The sequence below is a fragment of the Macaca thibetana genome, chromosome 16, assembly GCF_024542745.1.
Source record: "Macaca thibetana thibetana isolate TM-01 chromosome 16, ASM2454274v1, whole genome shotgun sequence".
Lineage (NCBI taxonomy): Eukaryota > Metazoa > Chordata > Mammalia > Primates > Cercopithecidae > Macaca > Macaca thibetana.
In genome coordinates this window covers 55,207,667-55,226,333 of record NC_065593.1, presented here as the reverse complement: position 1 = coordinate 55,226,333, position 18,667 = coordinate 55,207,667, and the positions used below count along the sequence as shown (strand labels likewise).

General features: G+C 44.9%; 1 protein-coding gene across 1 annotated transcript in view; it reads left to right on the top strand.

Annotated features, from left to right (window-relative positions):
• Positions 1 to 18,667, top strand: part of GOSR2 (golgi SNAP receptor complex member 2) — a 151,348-nt gene that overhangs the window by 122,268 nt on the left and 10,413 nt on the right. Inside the window, exons 2-3 of the mRNA XM_050763751.1 lie at positions 10,963 to 11,044; positions 17,329 to 17,393. Of these exons, the coding sequence (XP_050619708.1) occupies positions 11,016 to 11,044; positions 17,329 to 17,393 (94 nt within the window). The 5' untranslated portion in view covers positions 10,963 to 11,015. The remainder of the gene's footprint in view (positions 1 to 10,962; positions 11,045 to 17,328; positions 17,394 to 18,667) is intronic.

Sequence of the window (18,667 nt, the reverse complement as noted above, 5' to 3'; positions counted from 1 at the left end):
CGAAGTTTGGGAGGTAGAGGTGGGTTGGTCTGGGGAAGGCAGGATTCCAAACTAAGGAAGCAGGAGCAGGGAGCCACTGATGGTTCCTGAGCAGGAGCATGACATGCATATGGCGGTGCCGAGGCAGGTGAATGTGAAGGCAGGATGCTTGGAGCGGAAGGTGGGTGTGGAGGAAACAGTCAGGAGCTCCTGTGATAATCACTGTGACACTAACACTCAAAATGGAAAGCCCTTTCATGCCCCTTCTCATTTAATTCTCTTTCAACTCAGTGAAGTACATAGAATGGGTCGTATTGCTTCCTTCTTAAAGATAAAGAAAATGAGTTTCAGAGGAATTAATTGATTTGTCCAAAGGGACCACCTTGGAGAATCAGACTCAGGCTCTGTGTCTAAAAATACTGAACTCTTCCTACCATCCCACGTCCTAATGGTCCAGGAAAATGGGGTCCCAAAAGGAGATAGAGATAACCAAAGAAGGCTCTCCAGAGGGGTGAAGTACATTCAGAGGAGAGTAGAACTCAGGTGATCCGAGCATCCCTCAGAAGTCTTCACACTTCAATACTGACCTGGTGCATCTGATCCAACTGGTGCTTACGCGCCCAAGTTGGAGTCAGTGAGGCCTAAATTTAGGTTTCAGCTGGCCACCTGCCTGCTGCGTAGCTTTGGATGCTTTATGTAACCCGCTAAGTCTCAGTGTTCTCATCTGTAAATTAAGACAGCCGGGCACTGTGGCTCACGCCTGTGGGAGGCTGAGATGGATGAATCACCTGAGGTCAGGGGTTCAAGACCAGTCTGGCCAACATGGTAAAACCCTGTCTCAACTTAAAAATATAAAAATTAGCCGGGCATGGTGGCACACGTCTGTAGTCCCAGCTACTCAGGAGGCTGAGGCAGGAGAATCACTTGAACTGGGAGGAGGAGGTTGCAGTGAGCTGAGATTGCACCACTGGAACTCCAGCCTGGGTGACAGAACGAGACTCCGTCTCAAAGTAAATAAAATAAATAGATATAAATTAAGATACCTTGATGCGAGGAGCGCGTAAGGAATGAATGAGGTCATTATTAGTGCGAGCCCAGAGAGACTGGTCTCTAAGCCAGCCCCTCAAGTCTAAATTAGGCCAACCCCCATCGCTCCATGTGACACACAAGCCTGCTCCACCCCCATGATTGATCAGGAGACCACCACCATCCCCCTGCAGCTTCCCCCAGCCTCACGCAACCCCTGCCTTCCTCAGACCCCCTCTCCCGCCATCCCAAGGATGTGCACACCTACTCCCTGCTCTGCATGGCCCCAAAGAGCAGCAGGTGTAGAAGGCATTTCTCTAGTCTGGGCGGGCTTCCTAGAAACGCTGCTGAGCCCTGCCAATGTCTAATGGCCATGGGAATCGCTTAGTAAGAGAAAAAGCCAGACCTTTGCCCTGGCCCTGCTCACAGGTGATGGGGTTAATCGGGAATTCTTTCCCTCCTCAGGGCTGCTGGTAGGGGTCCAGCTCCTCGATGACCTGGGGACACATTAGTCAGTGATAAGTGGGGCTTTCCAGCCCCTTTTATCTTGTTTACAATACACTGGTTTTCCTTAGACAAAACCCTCCTCCCCTGCCTTGCTCCTGGCTGTTATGGCTACATGAGACAATTTGCTGATGGACTCTCTAGGGAGGACAACTTCCTTGGAGTCCCCGTCCCACCTCCTGCGGCACCTGGGGCAATATCCCCTCTACCTGGTGGGTCCTGGAGGGGGCCACAGAAGCTTGTTTTTCTCAGCTCATTGCAGCCTCTGAATTCAGAAGTGCCACCCTGTCTGCTTAGCTTTAACCCAAGGGGGTGAAGAAAAATCCAGAGATGACAAGATGATGTTTCCCTGGCTTTGGGGTGGGGGTGACTGGGGTCACTGTTGCTGTCCAGAGTGGAAGCCATCAGAGGTGTCCTATTTATCTGTGTGACTCGGCCCTCTTTGGGTCACAAAGGCCAGATGATCCAGCAGCTACCTGGAGGGTGGTTTATGACAGCAGCCTGGTCCTAGTCAGCTCTGCCACCAATAAGCTTGGCCAGCTTGGGCAGGTGAGTTAATTTCTCTGAAGTTCAGTGTCCTTGTCTAGAAAACTGGCATAGTGACGCCTGTCCTGCCTCCCATGAGGCAGATGGGAGCACAGAACCAGCCACGGCTGTGCCAGTGCCTAAATGGGAGGCACTGTATTTGGCACTCTGCACTGATTCCAGGTGACAGCTCTTCCACCAAGAATGGCTCCACCGCTGCGGGTGGTTTTTAATTGCCTAAAAGTCGACTTCCAAATAATTCTAGGTTTCTGAAATGCCAAGCAGGTAGGATACTTAGGAGAATGAGTTAATGAAATGGAGTCCATTTCCAGGCAACAGAAATTTCCCTAGCACCTACCTCACACCAGACACTGAGCTGGATGCCGGGGAAATGCAGGGATGCAAGACACATCTTCTGCCCTCGGGCTGGTGAATGGAGAACTGGGACCCCTGTAACGAGTGCTGAGAGGGAGCACCAGTGCTAAGGAAGCATGGGGGAGAGGTTCTAGCCCAGCCTAGGGGTTGGGGCCGTGACCCAAGGAAGGTGAATTCAGAGTGGGACTTGAAGAATGAACAGGAATAGCTTAGGCCTGAGACAGAGAGAAGAGTGTTTGAAGCACAGGGAACAGTGCATGCAAAGGCCAGAAGACACAAAGGCCTTGTGATGAGAGCCGCAATTATTCTAGTTAGGATGGGGGAAATGACCAGGATGAGGCCAGTATGGAGGGTTCTGTCTGCCAAGATGAGGATATTACTGTGTTCTCTAGACACCAAGGTGCCATCAAAAGGCTTGGCATGGCAAGGCACCAACTGTGTGTTTCATTTTTTACGTTTTTATTTTCATTTATTTTGACAGAGTCTTGCTCTGTCATCCAGGCTGGAGTGCAGTGGTACAATCTTGGCTCACTACAGCCTCTGCCTCCCGGGTTCAAGTGATTCTCCTTCCTTAGCCTCCCGAGTAGCTGGGATTACAGGTGCACGCCACCACATCCAGCTAATTTTTGTATTTTTAGTAGAGACAGGGTTTCACCATGTTGGCCAGGCTGGTCACAAACTCCTGACTTTGGGTGATCCGCTTGTCTCAGCCTCCCAAAGTGCTGGGATAACAGGTGTGAGCCACCGCACCCAGCCTACTCTGTGTTTTAGAAAGATCTTTTGGGGAACTTTAAGAGGATGATTGAAAGTGGAGAAGGTGGCTGAGGAATGATGAGGGCATCTCGAGGTGCTCTCATAACTTAGTAGGGGAAGTGGGACATATTCACAGCTGGCACCAACTGTGCAAGATGGCATGTGAGCATTGGCACAGGTGGGACACACAATAGCGTGGGGGCCAGGAGGAAAAAGAATCCAAAGGTGCTCTGGGAAGGGGAGTGACCAGGCCAGGAGAGTAGAGGGGCCACTAATAGTTTGAGAGAAGGGATAATAGAATTATTCTGTTTCGGCTGGGCGCGGTGACTCACTCCTGTAATCCCAGCACTTTGGGAGGCCGAGGTGAGTGGGATCACCTGAGGTCAGGAGTTCGAGAACAGCCTGGCCAACACAGTGAAACCCTGTCTCTACTAAAAATACAAAAATCAGCCAGGTGTGGTGGTGGGCGCCTGTTATCCCAGCTACTCTAGAGGCTAAGGCAGGAGAGAATCGCTTGAACCTGGGAGGTGGAGGTTGCAGTGAGCCAAGATCATGCCACTGCACTCCAGCCTGGGCAACAAGAGTGAAACTCCGTCTCATAAAACAACAACAACAAAAATTATTCTATTTCATCTGGTTGAGTTGGCCAGAGAGACACAACAAATTAATACCGTTCCAGAAATAAGAATTAAGTTTCATCAAGTGAGACCAAAAGTCCTCTTCAGAGAGATGTGTTTCAAGTTTGTCTCACCACAAAGGGAACAAACACACTAACTATGACTTGGGTTGCTGAATTCTGGAACTCTAGAACTGTGGGGGCACTTCCTGAAGTTCAGGTAAAGGTGGAAACATGTCATTGCATTGATTTTCCTGAAACACGACTTCATCCCATTACCCGAGGCCAAAAGCCTGTCAGATATTACCCATGGTCACAGGGTGGAGGCAAAACATTCTTCCTGTCTGTGACATGACTGACTCACAATTCTAATTCAATCTTCCTCCACTGCAGAATCTCTCTGTCCTGGTCGGGCATAGTGGCTCAAGCCTGTAATCCCAGCACTTTGGGAGGCCAAGGCAGGTAGATCACTTGAGGTCAGGAGTTTTGAGACCAGCCTGATCAACATGGTGCAACCCTGTCTCTACTAAAAATACAAAAAAATTAGCCAGGCATAGTGGTGCATGCCTATAGTCCCACCTACTCAGGAGGCTGAGGCAGGAAAATCTCTTGAACCCAGGAGGCAGAGGTTGCAATGAGCTTAGATCACGCCAGTGCACTCCAGCCTAGGTGACAGAGTGAGACTCCATCTCAAAAAAAAAAAAAAAAAAAAAAAAAAAAAGGAAAGAAAAGAAACTCTCTGTCCTAGCCAAGAGGAACGACACAGATTGCCTCCTGGGCCTACCTATACCCTTTCCAACTTTACCTCTCTGCTGCCAGAAATGCCCTGTGCCTGCCTTTCCATACATCCTTGTATTTCAAGGTACAGCTGAAATCACATCTACTCTATAAAGTCTTCCTTTGTCATAATAATTCAAAGGGATCTCTTTGTTTCCTGCATTCTGCAACCCCAAGCTACAGGGCTTCTTATAACCTGGCCTTGAAAATCCCAGAATTTCACTTCTTTCACATTCTATTGGTCCAGGAAGTCATTAAGGCCAGCTCAGGTTTAGAGGGAGTAAAACTAGTCTCCACCTCTCAACGGTAGCAGTAGCAAAGAATATGAGATCATCTCTATTTTATTACATAATTTGCCCTAAGACCTAGGCAAGAAGGGTCCCTAGCTCAGGCCCCAGGCCAGATCCTCAGGGGACCCCACACTTTTGAGTGCTCTTCTTGAAATATTCTAAGTCCTCTTCAGTGGCTAGGATCATCCCAGTTGGTTTCTCTTCAGAGTACTCTAAGACCCACCTCTTGATCTGTGTGGTTGGCCAAATGCCCTGAGGAGCTTCAGGGCTCATGCCTATGGGGTTGTCCAGGGCAACCTGACAAGTAGATTGCTTCTGCTGACCAGCACAGTATTTATTTTATGGCATTGAATAATACTGGGCCACTAGAATAGTACCGATTTGCTAATTTGGGGTGATTCACATTGGATATATGAGTTCAGAACTCTGGGTTACTAACAGTTCACCACCAATCCTTGAGGTTGAGCCACCTGTGTGGGTCAATGCCCTGGCTCTCACCACATTTATGACCACAGTGCCACCTCTGGCATGACACAATAATGAGAGTGGATGCATCCTTTAACCTGACTACTGGGGTCCCCCACCTCAAGCTGGTACAGTGTGTTCACCCCTCTCCAAGGCTTTGCACCACATGTCAGGCAATCCTCCAGAAGTGGCCATGCCTATCTTCTCCATTCAAGACCATTATGCTGTAATGCCAACCAACTTTTACAATCAATGTCCTCTCTTGCCTCTGATCAATATAGTGACCTCATAAGATACTGGGTTGGTCTTAAGCTGTTCCAGGTGAGGGCCAGATGTTCCTTACATGAATGGAACTTCTCTTCTTGCTCCACCCATGGGACCTGAGCCTATCCACCCCTTCCCCTGACAACTGGTTTCAGTGTGTGGAAGGCAGGGGTGCAGTCAACACTGAAAGAGATCACCTTCTAGGAATTCAGGCCTAGAATTAAGCCTAGGATTAAGGCCTAAAGAATTCAAGAGCTGTAATCCCAGCACTTTGGGAGGCCGAGGCGGGCGGATCACAAGGTCAGGAGATCGAGACCATCCTGGCTAACACGGTGAAACTCCGTCTCTACTAAAAATACAAAAAACTAGGCGGGCGAGGTGGCGGGCGCCTGTAGTCCCAGCTACTCGGGAGGCTGAGGCAGGAGAATGGAGTAAACCCAGGAGGCAGAGCTTGCAGTGAGCCGAGATCGCGCCACTGCACTCCAGCCTGGGGGACAGAGCAAGACTCTGTCTCAAAAAAAAAAAAAAAAAAAAAAGAATTCAAGAGAAGATGTGGTTGGATGATATATTGTTGTAAACATACATCTAAAACTTTGACTGGTGAAATTTTATTCACATTTTTCTGCATTCTGTAAGCAAAAATGGCCATTGGTGTCATCACTAAAGAAGCACAGGAACAAACTTTGAGTTATGAAGCCAGTATTCATAGGTATATGAATAGAGTGAACAATGGTGCAGCATCATGAGTAACGATGTAACCAGCATTAAATAAATGGCATTATCAATACAACCAGCTGTCTTAGTCTATTTTCTGCTGCCATAATAGAATACCACACACTGGGTAATGTTTAAAGAAAAGAAGTTTATTCGCTCACAGTTCTGGAGGCTGGTAAGTCCAAGAGCATGGCACCGTCATCTGGTGAAGTTCATCCCATGATGGAAAAGTGAAAGGCAGAAGTTAGTATATGAAACAGACAGACAATGGCAGCCAAACTTGTCCTTTCATCAGGAGTCCACTCCTGTAATAACATCGATCCATGCATGAAGGCTCTGTCCTTGCGACCCAATTGCCTCCCAAAGGCCTTTCAGTACTGCCACAATGGCAGCCAAGTTTCCAACATATGAATTTTGGGGGGACACATTCAAAGCATAAAATTCTCCCCCTGCCCCCACAATTTATGTCCTTCTCACTTGCAAAATGTATTCATTCCATCCCAATAGTACCAAAAGTCTTTTTTGTTTTGTTTTTTTTTTGTTGTTGTTGTTTTTTTTTTTTTTTTTTTGAGTCTCGCTCTGTAATTCTGGAGTGCATCCAGCTCACTGCAAGCTCCGCCTCACGCCATTCTCTCAAAAGCCTGCCACCTCGAAGTATTTCTTAGTAGAGACGGGGTTTCAAAGTGGTCTCATCTACCTCGTGAACCGGCCTCCCAAATATTACAGGTTGAGACCAAAAGTCTTAATTCAATCCAGCATCAACTCAAAAGCCCGAAGTCTAAAGTCTCATCTAAACCAGATATAGGTGAGACTCAAAGCACGATTCATCCCAAGGCAAATTCCTCCAGCTGTGACCCTGTGAAATCAAAACAAGTTATCTTTTTCCAAAATACAATGGTGGTACAGGCATAGGATAGACATTCCCATTCCAAAAGAGATAACTAGGCAAGAAAAGAAGGGTAACTATTCCCAAGTAAGTCCAAAATCCAATAGGGAAAACAACATTAAGTCTTAAAGCTAGAAAATAATCTCCTCTGATTCATGTCCCACTCCTGGACATGCTGCGAGGCTGGGCCCCCAAAGCTCTGGGCAGTCCCACCTCTACAGCCTTTCTAGGCTCAGTCCACGCAGCAGCTCTGATGGATTGGAGTCTCCTGCCTATAGTTCCCAGGCTGGAGTTGCATACTGGTAGGACTACAGTTTTTTTTTTTTTTTTTGAGACTGAGTCTGGCTCTGTCGCCCAGGCTGGAGTGCAGTGGCCGGATCTCAGCTCACTGCAAGCTCCGCCTCCCGGGTTTATGCCATTCTCCTGCCTCAGCCTCCGGAGTAGCTGGGACCACAGGCGCCCGCCACCTCGCCCGGCTAGTTTTTTGTATTTTTTAGTAGAGACGGGGTTTCACCGTGTTAGCCAGGATGGTCTCGATCTCCTGACCTTATGATCCGCCCGTCTCAGCCTCCCAAAGTGCTGGGATTACAGGCTTGAGCCACCGCGCCCGGCGGACTACAGTTTTGAGGTCTTGGAGATGGCTCCATTCCCACTGCTTCACTAGGCACTGCCCTACTGGGGACTCTACAGTAGCTCCAATCCCACATTTCCGTTCAGCATTGCCCTAGTGGGGACTCTCTGCAGTACCAGCTTTAAATAAGTGGCATTAGGAACTGGAGGGGCAGAGAAAGCTACATAGGACAATACAAACAGGTTCTGAAAAGTCATGGCATTGTGAATAACAATGTTGTTCCCCTTTTCTCATGGTAGCCAGAAACTAGCGAGAAACAGCACATTTGACAATAGCATAAAGAAATAGTTCCTGGATCCAGACAGAAAGTGATGGTGCCTGAACAATGTAAAGAATATTCACATGCACATATTAGACAATAAACAAACACCTAAGTACTTTTCTCTACTAATTTTTCTTATCTTTGTTGTTAAATCACAATTCCTCACATGAGTCCATGAATTTTATAACACAGTTTTGTTTGTTTGTTTGTAAGGTGGTGTCTTACTCATCTTTGTACATCAGCCCTTGCATTGTGTTTGACACACAGTTATCAGCTCAATGAATATATAATGTAGGATGATTTATGGAAGGAGACCAATGGACTAAGTCAAGTGGACTCTGGTGAGCCTAGAAAACAGTTCTAGTAAAATGAAGGAGAGGCTAGAGGGTAAGTCATGCCAAGAGAATGTCAGCAGTATATATCAATTATCCAAGTGGTTTAACCACACACGAAAAAGAAAAAATGGGATATAAGTTAAAAATGCAGTAAGATGGAGAGTGGAGTTTTCTTCCATTTAGAGGAAGGCCTAAATACATGTAAAGGCTTAAGTCTTTAAGAGACTGAGAGGCAGAAGGGAGATCTTCTGAACTTCAATTTCCTTATCTGCCTTATCCACCTCCCAGGGATGCCATGAGACCCAAAGGAAAACAAGACATAGGCATGAAAATTATTTGAGAAATTTTTTACATTTCTATCCTCTGATAGATTTTTCTGATAGCTTCCAACTATCCAGAGAATAAAAATCTATAAATAAAAACCCAACACTGACATTTAAGATTTCCTGGCCAGGTGCAGTGGCTCATGCCTGTAACCACAGCACTTCAGGAGGCCAAAGTGGGTGAATCGTCTGAGGTCGGGAGTTCGAGACCAGCCTGACCAACATGGTGAAACCCTGTCTCTACTAAAAACACAAAAATTAGCTGGGTGTGGTGGTGGGTGCCTGTAATCCTAGCTACTTGGGAGGCTGAGGCAGGAGAATCGCTTGAACCCAGGAGGCGGAGGTTGGAGTGAACCAAGATTGCACCATTGCATTCCAGCCTGGGCAACAGAGCAAGACTCCATCTCAAAAAAAAAAAAAAAAAAAAAAAAAAGAAAAGAAAAGAAAAAGAAAAAAAAATTCCTATGATCTGGTTCTAACCTTTCTTCGAATACTATTATTGCCCCAAACACCCTGAATCCAGCCAGAGGAGATTCATGTTCTTTCCTTCTGTTTGCCTTTGCTCAAGCTATCCCCTCAGCCTCAAATGTACTCCTCTTCATCTCTACCAGGCAGATACAATAAACATTTTCACAGTGGTTAGTATATACAAGACACTGTTAAAATTCTCTTGATTCTTGAAGGTCCTATTCATATGCTATTTTGTCCATGAACCCTTCTTGCCCTCCCCAGGGAAATGGTACTTTGGATCAATTGTAGCATGTATTCTACTTGATAATGTAGCTTGAGAGTATGATTGTCCTCCCAACAGACCACGAGAGATATGGGAGATTTTAGGGCTGTGTCTTGCTTGTGTACCTATCTCCAGTATCTGTGCATGGTACGTTGTAGATGCTCAACGACAGAATAAATGAAAAAAATAATTTCAGGAAAAGAATGTACATGGGTGGACAGTCTCTTGGGACACAAAACTGGGTGGGATCCAGGATCCAGGAAAACAGAAGTATCAATTTGTCAAAAAAAAAAAAAAAAAAAAAAAAAAACGTCTCCTGCCTTGGGAAGAAGAGCAGATAAGCTTGGAGGATGGAAATGGGATAGCCTATGTGCAGACACATTAGTGTCCAAATCCCAGTCCCTGCTTAAATACCACCCCTTCATTAAGTCTTTCCTAAATGTCCTCCGGGAGACGACCCCCAGTTCAGCTCAATCTCTTTGGAATGTTTGTCTTGATAAATAAATGTTTGTCTTGATAAATAAAATTCATAGAAAGCCATTGGTTTGGACTGAGCTCCGCACTAGGCCCAACAGGCCAAACCAAAATAGTCACTCATGCTAACGTTCCAAGCCACAAAGCCGAAATTAAGCTGTTCATCTGACCTTCAGAGAAATCAGAAGAGAAGGGAAATAGCCATATCCCCATGATAAAGGAAGTCCCTTTGCCTTAACCAATACAAGTAAAATAACTTTGAAACTTGTTGCTTCTGCTTTTTTTCAGCCCTTTTCTGTCTATAAAGACAATCTCCTCTGCTCAGCTCATCAGAATACTCATTCTATTTCATAGAATAAGGTGTTGCCCGGTGCTAGAATCGCAAATAGCCAGTTAAGATCTATAACTACATTTCTTGTAATTTTATCTTTTGACAGTATACATATCTTATTTCCTTTCCCAGACCAGAAGCTCTCTGAGGGCAGCAGGAACCTGGTTTTCCCTGCTTCATACATGACACATAATAACCACTCATTCATTCAATGTAGGTTTACTGGATGGATAAATAGGAATGGGGAGTAGATAGGCGGGAGAGTGAGTAGACAAATGCGAAACAGGAAAAGCTTGCGCCAGGAAAAACAGTGAAGAACGAAATCTCCAGACCCCCGATTACATGGTTTAAAGCGAAGCCAAGTAAGAACCTCCCGTCCTTTCTGCGGCAGGGAAGAGCAGATGTCCGTCGCTCGCCTTCAACTTTGCTCTGAGGACCTCTCGTGAGTATCCCGCCATTGTCCTTCCTAATGCCTGACTCAATCCTGAGGCTAGCCTTCAGCAAACATCTACACCTCCTTGCCCTTCACGTAAAGCCGAGCCTGTGATTACACTTATCCTTCCGTCGCCGGCCTCATTTCTCCTTCCCCTTCTCTCATCTCGCAACCACCGCTAGTAAGGCGCGCGTGCGGGCAGCCTTGGCCGGTAGGGGAGGGAGGGCCCTGCGACCGGAAACCGGAAACCGGAAGGGGGGCTGTGAGGACGTGTTCAGAGGAAGCCAGAGCCGGAGCAGTGGCCGGCCCGGCCGGCGACATGGAGCCGCTGTACCAGCAAACGCACAAGTGAGGGCCGATTGGGGAGCGGGCAGGGGCTAGACGAGGATAGGCCAGATGAGGCTGGCTTCCGGGGCTGGGGCCTCGGACGTCCGCCAGGGTAGAGGCCGAGTTTTTCCGCCAGGGCACTGCTGGGGATGCCTCCGAAGTGCTTAATCCTTGGCGGGACGCCCAGGTCAGACACAGACAGTGGGTTCAGTCTGGGGCCTGGAGACGTGGGGCCGATGACTCCTGGGGTCTGCAAGTCCGTGACCACCTGCTGGGTAGACTGGGTGAAGGGAAAGTCGCACCTGCAGGTTATAAAACTTTGTCCAGCACTTGTCAACTCGGTGCTCCTGGTTGGTAGAGCTCGAGAGGAGACACGGAGTAGGAGACACGGCCCCTGGCCGTAGGAGTGTACTGTTTAATTGGAGAGTCAAGGCACGTACGGGAGAATATTTTTATTCTTATTCGATTTATACTAAAGACCACGTTTTTATGGTACAAAGAAATTGCTGTCCACGTAGCATTCGCTGTTATTACTTGTTAATAGTATTTGGTTACAGGTTATCGCAGAGAAAGTCGAATTTTAATTTAGCTTCTCATGACTTAAGTTCCTTGATAGTGTCCTTTATTCGCATCGTCCTGCACTTTTGGAACTTGCTGAGATATGTAGTTGAATATGGTAATGGGGCCATACTTACCCTATTTTTGGGGGGAGGGGGCAGAATTTTATGATTTTTACCCTGTTTTGGGGGGACGGAATTTTATGATTTTTATTTTTTATTGTAAAATATACACAACATAAGATTTACTGTTTTAACAATTTTTAAGTGTACAATTCAGTGACATTGGGTAGGTACACAACTTACATCACTAAGATCCATTTCCAGAACTTTTTCATCATCCCAGTGTGCCTGTTAATCAGTAGCACCTCGTTTCTTCCTTCCAGAGCACCTAGTAACCTCTGTTTTACTTCTCTCTATGAATTTACCTATTCTAGATACTTATAAGTGGAGTCATACAGAATTTGTCCTTTTGTATCAGGCTTATTTCACTTAATGTTTTCAGGGTTCATCTATATTGTAACCTGTTACCAGAATTTCATTCCGTTTTATGGCTGAATAATGTTCCGTTGTATGTATCTACCACATTTTGTTACCCACTCATCTGTTGATGGACACTTGGATGTTTCCACCATTGGGCTGTTGAGAATAATACTGCTATGAACTCTGGTGTAAAAGTATCTGTTTTAGATCCTTTTCTCAATTTATTGAGGTATATACCTGTCCTATTGAGAACTGTCAAACTTATGCTGTAGTTTTATTGATTAAAACACTTAAACTCACACTCCCAAGGCCTGGAAATGAAATGCCCTGAAGCATTAGGAGTAAGAGGGTGAAGATCCTCTTTCTCTTTCATTTTCTAAGTTTACGGGTTTCTTTTATTTTGACGATGAAGTGTTTCATTTGGGCGAAAATACAGAACCTACTTTGTAATGACAGAATTTTCTTTTACACGGGGGAGCCCTATTCTCACATAAACATTATAGGAAGGGACTTAAACTAGTCTGTGAGTAATTTAGAGAAAGAATGAAACGCAATTATGTTCATGTTACTAAGAAAGGGCAGATCTTTCACAATCCCGGGGCACAATGGGCATGGTGGTGCCTTGAAGTTAATCTGTTATGTATAGTCTTATCTAGTTAATTTAGTTAAAAGATGTTGCCAAGAAGGCCATGAGCCATTTTATATTCAAGAATAATTTTGTTTAGAGAGTCCTAGACTACCTGTTTTCAGTGCAGCTAATCTCAGAGAAAACTGCATGGCTCAGAAGAGGAATTCTAAGTGGTACCCCAAACAAGGTGTGTGGAGTGTAGATGAACTCTGTAGGCCTCCAACAATGCACCCTTGAACTCTAACAGCTTGCCAGTTTTTTCTGTTAAGGGCCAGATAGTAAATATTACAGGCTCTGGGGGCTATGCAGTCTCTATAGTGACTGCTCTGCTGTTATATTGGGAAAACAGCCATAGACAATATATAAACTGATTGATGTACTTGTGTTCCAGTACAATTTTATTTATCAAAACAAGCAGTGGGCCAGCTTTGCCCCACAACTATTAGGCCCTCTGTTACCCTGACACTCATTAATTCATTAAATATTTATTGAGCACCTACTATGTGCTATGCACCATTCTCAGTGCTGGCAGCACAGCCCTGCCCTTGAGGAGTTTACTTTCTTTTATGCTGCAGTATCTGTCTTTCCTTTCAAGTGGTGAACCAGGAGTGGGAGTTCTGGTTCTAGACCTCCTTGCTTTGTTTTTCCTCATCTGTAGAATGATATTGTAGTTTGGGCTGGTTAAACTGTAAGGCTCCTTTCAGTTCCATGATACAGAACTGGTGACTGAATGACTTTCACAGGAAACACGTGGAGTCCAGTGAGCACCAGCAATGAACTTTGGCAACTGCAGAAATTAGCGATTATAGCTGAGTTGACACAACAGTAGCTAAACGTATTAATTTTACTGGAACTTTGAACCCAGTTTGTGGTTATCTCTTACCATGTCCCTGAATACATTGAATACATTGGAATTGGATTGACATTTTAAAGTTACTTGAAAACTCCTGAATCTACTTGAACAGCGAATGAGTGAAAATAAAAGATGAAAAACAGAATAAACATATTACACTTAAATGTTTATTTTAGGTAAACTTTATAGTTTATAAAATAGCCAAGCTTCTGTTTTTGAGATCCCAGTGGTTGTAAAGGCGACCACATTTGTCCCGTATGTAGTCCAAGATCAGTCTCCTGTCCTGGATGTTATCATATGTCCAGGAAACAAGAAGCACTACATTTAACAAGCTCCCCAGGTGGTTTTGATGAACAGGTGGGCTTAAGAACTGTTACCTTATCTCAAGACCATTTTTTTTTTTCCCTGAGCAGCTGGGCTTAAGAACTATTACCTTATCTCAAGACCATGTTTTTCCTTGATAGATTTTGCCCTTTAATGAGCAAAATGTAAAGGCAAAGTGAGTGAAATGAAAATGACCAGATTGTTGCCATTACTTTTAAGTAAAGTTAACACCAAACTTACATGATGCTGTATAGATTACATAGCGTTTTCACATTCACAGTGGTCAGAGGCAGCCTGGATGTAAAGTGGATGTTATGGGGTGGTGGGGGGTGGTGAGTAGTTTCATGAACTTTTAAAAAGCACTTCTATTAAAAAATTCTTCCTAGATCTTCTGTAAACCTTTTTAAAAGACAGCTACAGTGACCCTGGCTTATTTGCTACTATTTCTCTGCTTTGTTATATTATCGCCCAAGCCCACCATGGACCCCATGCTAGAGAGGGCATTCCTTATGGCCATGCTCCCAAGTCTTGCTTGTGTATCACCTGTTTCTTATTGACTTCCAGCGTGTTGTGTTGTCAGAATTCCCAGTTCAGTTTGAGACAGATTTTGCACTTGGCATATTAGTAGTTCCCACCTTGCCATTCATACTTGGCTTTGTTGTTTCACATTTATCTTTTCTTAGCATGAAATGTAGCGACTGGAATTGTATTATTAGCTACATCTTCTCTAATTGGTTCAAAGCAAATAGAGATTTGATGGGAAAAGTCAGTGGATTATGGGCCTGTACAAAAGTGGTTTGATGAACATCCCTGCCATTTACATCTCCTCAAGGTATCCCAGAAGCTCTCTAGGACACATTCCTCAAAGTGCTGGGTCATAGGATGGGCACATGCTGTATTCTACTAGTTATTGTCAGAAAGCATTTAAAGTATTTTACCAATTTATAATCCTACCAGCTGGGTATGAGAGTTCTGGTTTCCCTATGTCCTTATTAATGCATATGTTCCCAAACTTTAAAATATTTGTCAGTTTGACGGGCTAAAGAAATGTGATCTCAGTGCTTTTCATTTGTATTTTCCTAGTTGAGTGTCATTTTGTGTATTGATTGACCATTTGGGTTTTCTTTCCTGTCATTTGCCCTTTCTTCTTTTTTTTTTAAAAAAATGCCTTGTTGGACTTTTCCTATTGATTTGTAACAATTCTTTGTATATTTTCTGCACATCAATCCTTTGTTATCTGCTGCAGATACCCTCCAGTCTGTGCTGTTCATTTACTTGTTTATTTTGTGGCTTTGGTGTACAGAAGTTTTTTATTTTAATGTTGTCAGATGTATCTGTCTTTTTCTTTGTGGTTTGTGGGTTTTGTGGGGGCAGGTAGTTTTTGGATTTTGTCTTATTTAAGACATCCTTCTGTAACCCAAGGTCATTTATGCATGCCTGTATTTTCTTCAGAAAGTTTGAAAGCTCTGCTTTTTCCAGATAGGTTTTAAGTGAGCTTGAGTTTATTTTTATGTATTACCCGAGGTGTCCTTTTTCTGTACGGATAACAAACTGGAGCTGTTGGCATTTATTGTAGTCCCTTCTTTCAAAAGCTTCCAAATACGTGGGGCTGTGTCTGCGCTCTTTCTTTCCTCTTGGGCCAGCTGTAGGGTTTGCCTTTCCTTGTCCATCTGTGCCTGCACTGCCGCCATCTTGTTTCCATTGTTACAGTCATAATGGCTGGTTGGACAAGTCGTTCCTCCCCCTCCTTCTTCAGAGTGGTCTTGGCTATTCTTGGCCTCCCCACTTTTTATTGTGTCACTGTTCGTGTTGATAATATTATGAACTTTCAGATTTTTCTATTAAATCAGCATTGAAAATTTACCTCACAGCCTGCGTCAGGACTTCCTTAGAGTCCTAATTCTCCTTTCCATCCCCGTTACCCTCCGGTCCCCTATACCCGTTCCCTTGTTTGCCCTGCTTCAGATGTCGGCTACCTCAGGCTGCATTCCTACATCCACCCCCATACCTCCACACCCCCGCATCATCCCGGAATATCCCGGACTTACTTTCCGGAAGCAACGGTCTGGTCTTGGACTCTAGCAGTGATTTCTAGTTGCTTCTCAGGGCCACAGGTCTTGCCTAGGAGCACCCTGGGGAGTCATTTCACAGCTCGCCCGGCTTCTTTTGGTGCCCGAGGGCATGTCTGGAGGCCACAGGGAAGCCCTGGTAAAGACTGGGCACCAGCTGAAGCCGAAGTTGGGTGCCTGGCTGGCACTGGTAAATTCGGAGTCCTGGTTTGCAGTGCTCATGATGGAGACTGGTTGCTGACCTTTCCTCCAGCGTTGGGGATGATGTGAGAGTCCAGCAGGCTCCCTACATGTGGGCCCTAACTTGGGGAACCTCCACTGTGAGCACCAGGAAGTGGACGGTGGGGCCAGCATAAGCAGTATCCCAAGGACTGATCATGGAGGACCACTAGGAAGGGGGTCCTGAGGATGTCCTTGGCCAGGCCCTGGAAAGCCTCCAGAGAGTGTTACCCAGATCCAGGGTACAGTGTTGCATTTCCAAATGAGATGGCAGTTCCTTCTTTCCTTGATATTGTCAGGGAAAGATGTTTACCAAACAGGAGGTCCCTATCTTTCAGGGTCTTCCTTTGACTGGTTTCCTCCAGTGAGTCACTTCACCATCCTCTTCCTCTGACCTGATTCTCTTTCAAGCAGCCCTCTCTGCTTGTAATCCACATGTCTCGTATGAATTTTTGCATATCAATTTTCTCTATCTTCCTTCACCAAATGATGTCTCCCTTCTTCACAGTGATGCTCAGAACTCTCTCTGTCCACAAAACTTACCTGGTTTGTTTTTCTCAGCCCCGCCCCTCTGTCTGCTTGCCTGTGACACCACTGTGCAGAGCTGCCCCTCTTTCTGTTTGTTTATACTTATGTGTATTGCTTTTCTCGTGAATCTTCCCAGGGCTTGTTCATGTCTGTCCAGCCTGTCATTCCTAATTATGTTGTTTCTCAAGGACAAGGATTATATCTCCCTTGCTCTTTGACTCTTCCTAGTACAGGCCAGTGCTTAGCACATTAGGTCATAGAACAGAAAGTAGGATTGGCTGGGTCCGGTTCGAGGTTTATCACTGGCTGTGTGACCTTGAACAAGTTACATAAGCTTTCTGGGCTTCAGTTTTATTTATAAAATGAGGATGATAATAGTACTTTCCTCATAGGGTTATTGACTTGGCAGAGTCTTTTGGATATGGTAAGCACCCATAATCTGCCTATCAGTGTTATTATTAGTAGTTAAGATATTAGAAACCATGCCAAAACGTGGGACCTAAAGTGCCACATACAAATTTTACAGTTCAGTGATGCTGTCAATTTAAATCAGTTACATGTTGGCATCAGAAACATTGTCTTTTCTGACTGAAGCGCTGTTGATTACTCCTGTCTCACTCATTTCCTCCCTCTTCCTTTGATAGGCAGGTCCACGAGATCCAGTCTCGCATGGGACGCCTGGAGACGGCAGACAAGCAGTCTGTGCAGAGTGAGTAATTAACTGTGGAGACCAGAGTCCTTTCTCTGATGACAGGGTGCTAATGGGCTGGGTTTCCTGACTGCACTCTGCCTCGGGGGCTTAATGATTCAGCGTGGAATGAGTTTTGTTGTTAGGGTGGACAGAAAAACCCTATGGCAAAATCACTGATTTCCCTGAGTGTGCCCTTTGGAATCCCACAAGTCTTATCCCCCATTACCCCTCCACTCAACCTGACATGGCCCTATGGGAATGGAAGCGCTTGCCTCCATCTGTCTTAATCTAATTACCTAGTCCTTAGAGGAATGTACTCCATAAAAATTCAGAGATGTTTAACTGGAATTGGCCATTTCTTCTGAGCTGAGAACTGTGGCTTTTAAGGAGGATTATTCAGAAACGAACAGCAATATTAATTAGTTTAGTTCCCACAGCATGGTTTCTTTTGAGAAGCATGCTGGATTTTTGGTTTTTTTCGTTTTTTTTTTTTTTTCTATTCTAAGGAAAGATCTTTTTTCTGAGTCAGTCATATGGACACCACCTGCGGGGACTGCCTACCCACCCCACTGCTGGGCTCCCTCCGGACCCATTCCTCCTGTTCTCTCACGTCTCCTTTCACAGCTTCAAAAGCAGCTCTGTTCTTGGTTCTGTGCCCCACCTTGTTCTAATCTCAACTGTCTTTGTTTACTGTGGGCGCAAAGGCCTAGGAAGGGGCAGTGTCACCGCTGTCACTTCTTTATGGGGCAAGAAGCAGTCTGGATGCTTTCTTTTGTGCACAGTTTAGCTTTTTTGTTCATTGGACTTTGTTTGCCTTCTCAGCAATCTCGTTACATGATTAGAAATGGAAAGAGGTCATTTTGACTGTCTTATCGAAAGAGATAAGGAAAATGACCGTATTTATCATATCTCTTTACCTCTGTGGATTCTTTCCTGGGCCTTTCCTATTGATATTTGGTCTATTTTGGGGACGTCAACATTGCTCAGCCCACCCATTCTTACAGAAAGCCTTAAGGGAGCTCTCCTCTGTATGTTTCACATACTAATCTTCCCCTTCCTTTATGCTTTTTTTTTTTTAATTAAAAAAAAAAAAAAACTCATTACTATAGGGAATTCAACTGGCAGTCTTTTTACTAGGTATTTATAATCCACGTCTGAGAAATCCAAAGGAAAAGAGACCTATATCAGAAAATTTAGCTTAAAGTATTTATTTGTACAACCTTTGCATGTTTATTTTCTAAAGGTAGGAAATTTATTTCTACAGATTTACCTTCAGCTTTTTTAAAAAATTG